Source organism: Musa acuminata, chromosome BXJ3-10, assembly GCF_036884655.1.
Source record: "Musa acuminata AAA Group cultivar baxijiao chromosome BXJ3-10, Cavendish_Baxijiao_AAA, whole genome shotgun sequence".
In the NCBI taxonomy this organism is placed as follows: Eukaryota; Viridiplantae; Streptophyta; class Magnoliopsida; order Zingiberales; family Musaceae; genus Musa; species Musa acuminata.
The window spans coordinates 30,266,447-30,272,446 of NC_088358.1; the positions used below are offsets into that span (position 1 = coordinate 30,266,447).

At 43.9% G+C, this 6,000-nt stretch overlaps 1 protein-coding gene across 2 annotated transcripts; it reads right to left on the reverse strand.

The window, feature by feature from the left end:
- Nucleotides 1-300: 300 nt before the first annotated feature.
- LOC135650891 (putative transcription factor bHLH041) lies at nt 301-3,765 on the reverse strand. Of its 2 annotated transcripts, XM_065170556.1 has the most exons (4): nt 3,605-3,765; nt 2,789-3,502; nt 2,021-2,392; nt 301-1,192 (listed from the first exon to the last, which is right to left on the reverse strand). In XM_065170556.1, exons 1-4 carry the CDS (start codon nt 3,620-3,622, stop codon nt 1,076-1,078), a joined length of 1,221 nt encoding a protein of 406 aa, XP_065026628.1. In that variant the 5' UTR covers nt 3,623-3,765; the 3' UTR covers nt 301-1,075. The 2 variants fall into 2 exon arrangements, with proteins under 2 accessions (XP_065026628.1, XP_065026627.1); XM_065170555.1 differs by having other exon boundaries at nt 2,789-3,765.
- Between the last annotated feature and the right edge of the window lie 2,235 nt (nt 3,766-6,000).

Genomic DNA, 6,000 nt, shown 5'->3' on the forward strand with positions numbered 1-6,000 from the left:
GTCGCAAGGCTGCCAAGAGATTGACGGTTGTGATATGCTACGACGCAAGTAAACCCTACACGATAATTATTATACTCGTTGCTATGTTCTCTCTATCTCGCCATCAGTATTCATCTGAACATGAAGAAGAAGAAGAAGAAGAAGAATAATAATAATAATGTAAAACCATAGATAAAGGCAAAAGCACACCGAATTCCTCCTAATGAATCCATCGGGCTTCGACTATCAATTTTAAATTCATCCAACAAATTCCAATCCCATCGCAAAAAGATTCGATTCCATCAAAAGCCAATTCAAAATTCAATTCGGTCGTTCAAATCATGACTAAGGACTCTCAGATATGTGATAGGACGGTTGGATCCAAAGACAACATGTTGAACCACATGCTTGCCGCCCCGTTAAACTGAGGACGTGGAAATAATGCTGAACGACATCCAAGACGAGAGGAGATGCTCGGAAGTTTCCACTTTTCTCCCACGCAATGCACAAATGCAATTCATCAGCCAGCCAGCCAGCCAGCCAATCTTGGCCAAACTGGCTTTCGCATGCAGCAGCTTTTTCCCATATCTGATCTTGCTCACTCATCGATCGTCAACAAAGGCGTTTCTCCGTAATCCATAAGCTGTACATGCCTTTGCAGCCGCACGTTTGCAAATTCCTATTGAGGTATGTACCTTTCAGATGTCTCAAGTATATGGACCATGATGTCGACTGGAGAAGGAGAGAGGAAATGCAGAATGAAAATGGAAAAAGGAGAGCTAAAAGAAAAAAGTGACACACCAAAAGTTCATCGATCTAATTGGCCAGTCAAACTCGGCCACCATCGCATGTTATCCTCAGTAAACAACTCCCTGTTTAAATAGAAAAAAATGTACCCCCCCTCCTCATTCCCCCAGCTTTGAGCTTTTCATTCTACGGTGTGGCACCCAAGAAATATATACTCCCTCCTCCATGATAGCATGCACCTTTGGATATGCTTTATGGGCACCTTTACGTTGCCTTATTTACCTCATTTGACCCCATGTTGCTGCTTCTTGTTTGTCTCTCGAGCCATCGAACTGAAAAATTGAGATGGTCAAGATTGATGGGCCGGTGAAGAATGTGATGGAGTCTTCGTTTTTCCTTGTGCCAACGCATCGACGACGGCTTTGGTCATGGCTTCCTCGAACCTGCCCTCGTCCCAATCACTATCCTGTTGCACCAGAGACATTTCATTGTTAATAGGATTTAGATAAGACCTTTGATCCCCGAGATAAGAACAGGAGGTGTCAGCTGAGAGTTTCCCCCAGCTTGCTCACAACTGGATCCATCATTGGCTTCAACTTCCCTAAGCAGCAGCCAGAGGAGGAGTTGTAGGTCATCATGCTTATTGAGCTGACAAACGAACAAGTACGATTGAAATGACCACAAGATTGTCAAATGTAGGAAGCTTGGTAGGCCCTTAGCTTGCGTTACATCGCTGTTCAGCTTTCGCTACATGGCTAATTTCTTTGTTTGGACAATCTTATTAATTATTATTATTATTATTATTATTGTTATTATACTAGTTATATTTGTTGGTCGATAACACAACCAGCCAACTAAACCTTTTACTCATCCGATAAAGGCAGGACGCCTATCATTACGTGATCCACATGAAGATGAATGGTAGTATCTCCCGATACTACCATTTGCATTTAAACCTGCCACATAGTAAGTTTAGTGGAAGCATTAAGTCGCAATGCACAAGCAAAAATATAAAGAAATGTAGGAGCTTTCTTTATTCAATGAAATCTTTACTAATGTGTTGACGGAGTGAAATCGAATACGCGAAAGCCGAAATCATCACACTGCTACGTCAAAACAATTGATAGGATAAATGCATGCATCGGTGTATCGTCCAGATTTATCCTATATCAGAAGTTCTTTCACGTGACATGAAATAAAAGGTTTCCCCAACCAAACAGAATAAATATAAGAGCGTAGAAGTACCAAGACCTTCACACTATCAAAATAAAGACGGATTAGTTAAGGCTCGTACCTTCACTTGTAGCTTAAGATTGGCCCTTGCGAATATATTTCTCGATGGCGATCTCGTGCTTGCATCCATGGATATCAATATTACGTCTCTCATCTCTTTCAGGAGTCGAAGCGCATGGAGAACCAGATCTATCATATCACATTCCTCCCTTACGATGAGGCTGAGGTTGATTTGTTGCGCCTCTGATTTGAACTCGGAGGATCGGCTTATCTGAACTTCGACTCTTTCGCTTCGATCACTAACTTCATCAGCGTCGTCGGCAGACTTCAGTTGACGTTCTAGCATTTGATTCCTCTCCTCAAGCTCAGAGATTCGAGCTTTCAAGGAATTCAAGTAGGTCTTCGTGTTTGCCAGCACCGATACGTTGTCCTTCTGCGACATGGAATTTGGAAAAGAGAGGGAATTATCGAAATCGTTGTGAAGGGAGCAACTAGCTAACACAGTAGTACTTTCTAACTTCCACACAGTTTTTACTACCATCTCTCTAACGCATGGCATGTGCGACAAGGATGAGCCGAAATCTCTAATCTACTGGTGTGATTATGATCATGAATGCTGATTCTGGACTCCCATTGCTGAGTCCATCTAATAATTTGAAACCGGAAGTAAAGAAACATGTTTTATTTTGAGGCCAAAAGCGTAGTCGGGAGAATAATCGAACGTCAAAATTGGTTGATTAAATGAAAGCAGTCTTGTGCCGTTCTAGAATAGATGCGAAGTCCACATGTTAATCGTGCGTTCTCTATAAATCTGGTTCCAGCTTTGTACCTTAGATCCTGGCGGAAGTAGCACTCTGAGAGCATGAAAGTAGTCATTAATCTTCTTCCGACGCCTGCGCTCCGATATGATGTGGTGCAACTGGTTACTTGTTGGCCGATGTTCCTGCGCTCGAGCTTCCATCCTCATCCTGTTAATTTCTGTCAAGATGTTGATGCCCATCTTAATCATTCTTTGGCCAGGTAAGTTCTGATTTGCCTCCGGTTTTGGAGCAAGAGCTGGATCGTAAGCTTTAAAAGCTCCAATTTGATGGTCGATACGTCTCTGATAGATTTGGTGTTGTTGCAGATCTAGCTGGTGACTGAGTGGAGAAGAAGACGAGGATGGCAAACAGATAATAGCAAGCATGGCTCTCCTCATTGCCTCATCATCACCTGTAGCGGCTGGGAATTGAACATTTTGGTTCGGGTTGTAGGCTTGCATGGGCATTTGGTGTGACGGAGCCAGTGGTTGCTCTGTGATCGCCTCAGGAACAAAAGAAGCACCTGGTTTAGTTAGAAGAAGAGGTGAGCTCTGGGGACTTCCCGCTGATGAAGATCGAAGTGACGAGGAGGACGGTGAGGGCCAACCCAGTTCAGGTGGCAGTATGAGGTTTCCTGATTGGGAGTGCCGCATGAAGTCTCTTCCTCCTCCTCCTCCTCCTAACTGGTACCGTTGAACGAAGTCTTCACCGAACACTTGCTGGATAATCACATGCAGGTTTGTCTGCAAACGAAACCCAGAAGATGATGATGATGATGAGAAAGAGTATACAACGAAATGAATAATAATATTCGTAACGCATGTAATTGCCATCAGATAGATTACATCCGGTGACATCGTCATTCCTAATTCAATTTCTCCGTTCCTGCATCCCACGAATACTGCAGTCTGCCACAAAGAAGCAGCATCGTTGCTCTTAAATAAAATCGGTTGAGATTCACTAGACTAATAGGAACAACGGGTTCTGACAACAGCAAACCTTTATTCCGGCTTCCTGAAACAGTGAAAACGCATCCAAAATAAGCATCGTGAATTTCTAAAGGTAGCACTTTGAAGAACATTCTAATTCATAAAATAATAGCTGAATTTAATCACCTGGTAGAATTCCCGTTGTACGTTCATCCATGCCAAGTTCATTAGATCTGCATCCCTTAACTCAATGTATGCAGGCGCACCTTTGTAGGCCAACCCGGGAATACAACTAGGAACGGAAAGACTATACGTCAACACAACTCGATAAGCAGAATGATATACCGATCTCAAGAACTTACTGATTGATCTTATCCTTTTTGAGGAATACATACCCATTCTGAATACTGCAAAGGGATCCGCGGTAGGCTTTAAAGAGCCTCAGGGAGATGCTTCCCGACGAGGAGCTCGGGAGATCGCCGTCTTCCTCACGGTGCCATCCATCTGTGGAGATCAAAAGGCTGGTCGAGAAGGAAATCACTAGTTGTTTCCCGTGCAAGAACAAGTTGCAGCATGAATAGAAAATGACATACTTAATCGGCGGATGGGAGAGAGGAATCCATGTGCAGATATACGTGCAACCCAGAGTGCGGCCGGCGATCTGGAGGAACCTCCCTCGAGCTTCTGCCCCAAGGAGGAAGAAGGAGTCCATGGCAGACATACGCATCGACTGGAGCTAAGCGATTAGGTGGCCATGATCCATATTCTATTCGGAAGGCTAATGGTTTATGTTTTCTATCTCGGAGAGCAAGGAGAAGCGGGTGGATGGAGCAGAAAGACCTGAGCAGACGACGAGGAAGTAGCTCATGGATGACCTATTTCTGGATCGAAGTTTACGAGAGTCGGTCTCCATGAATCGTACCTGGTGACGCTAATCCATGTGTTCTGTTTGTTATAACAGGGAAGAGGAAGCAAGTCGAGACCGGAAGGAGAAAGGCGCTGAATAGTAGGACTTGCGCAGCCGGACCAGCCTTCAGAAAGAAAAGTAGTCCTTGGAAAGTCCAAGTATTTAGAAAGAGTCAAGATAGGAGGCAGTAGAGCACTGATGCTTGTATGGAGGGGAGCCGGGCGTGGAGCTACGGATCTGTATGTTACTTAGCGTGGAGATCCTTTGACTGCGTGGCTTGTATTCATGAATTGCTTACCTTGTCCATGGAAGAAGAGAAGTTAGACATGGCCTCGGTGAAAAGTAGAAAGTTTAGAATTTTCATATTGATGCTAAAGATGATGTCGATATCTGAAGGTTTAAAATTCCCTAAAAGCTCGATGCGTATGAATGAAACTTGATCGATTATTTGGTGGTGTGAGGCTGAGATACTGATATGCGACCTGACTGCTTGACCAGCGAGAGTAGACGTAAAAGCTGGCTCAAGTCATCCGACTGGATTTGATCCCGTGGTCATTAGACTTGGAACGACATCTTATCTCTCTTCATTATAGATTTGTAATTAAATTTAGGATGATTTGGAAAACCGAGTACAGGTCGTGCGTCGGATTTGGACTTGGTGAAACTTACAGGTAATCAATCTACCATTGTCGTCGCTTTGCAAACACGTAACTCGGGACATCATCCCGTAGCTTCTGGTTGATTGCAGATGTGTCGTGTGGTTGTCACATTAGTCGATTCCCTCCCGATCGATTGTGTTGCGAAACCTGCAGCATTGACAAGTCTCCTGTGAAACGAAGACATCTGCTCAAAAGACAAGTGTAAGTCAAATATATCTATGGTACGATAGCATGCGGATTTAAAACTCAGTGCGCTTTGAAAATTCCTGTGGCACCTGTCAACATGATGTGATTTGACTTATTTGTGACCAGAATTTCTAGTTGCAGGGAGGACTGTGGCTAATAAATAGCGAAGCAACAATCTAAACGCATGTTCCTTAAACGGTCCTAAGTCTGCATGCATCCACATGGGATATTCAAACCACACTCTTTCCTAATTAGGTGTACATATCAGTGTCCTGACGATAACTTGAGATGGACGGATAACAACGACATTCCCCCGCCAATGCGATGATGAAAGCACCGATGGGCCTCCGCTATGTCAACGTAGCCGTAAGCCCAACCCCTCACATCAATGTAGGTGTCCGTAATTGACGTGTACATAATGTAGGTGGCCCATTGCTCACATTCTTGAAACGACTGGGTTTCAGTTCTCGATACTCTGGATTAGGAATACTTTTGGTGGCAAGAGTCGGGTTTGGAGGGGCGTTCCTAGTCATTAATTAATTTTTGTTTATATTTGTCCT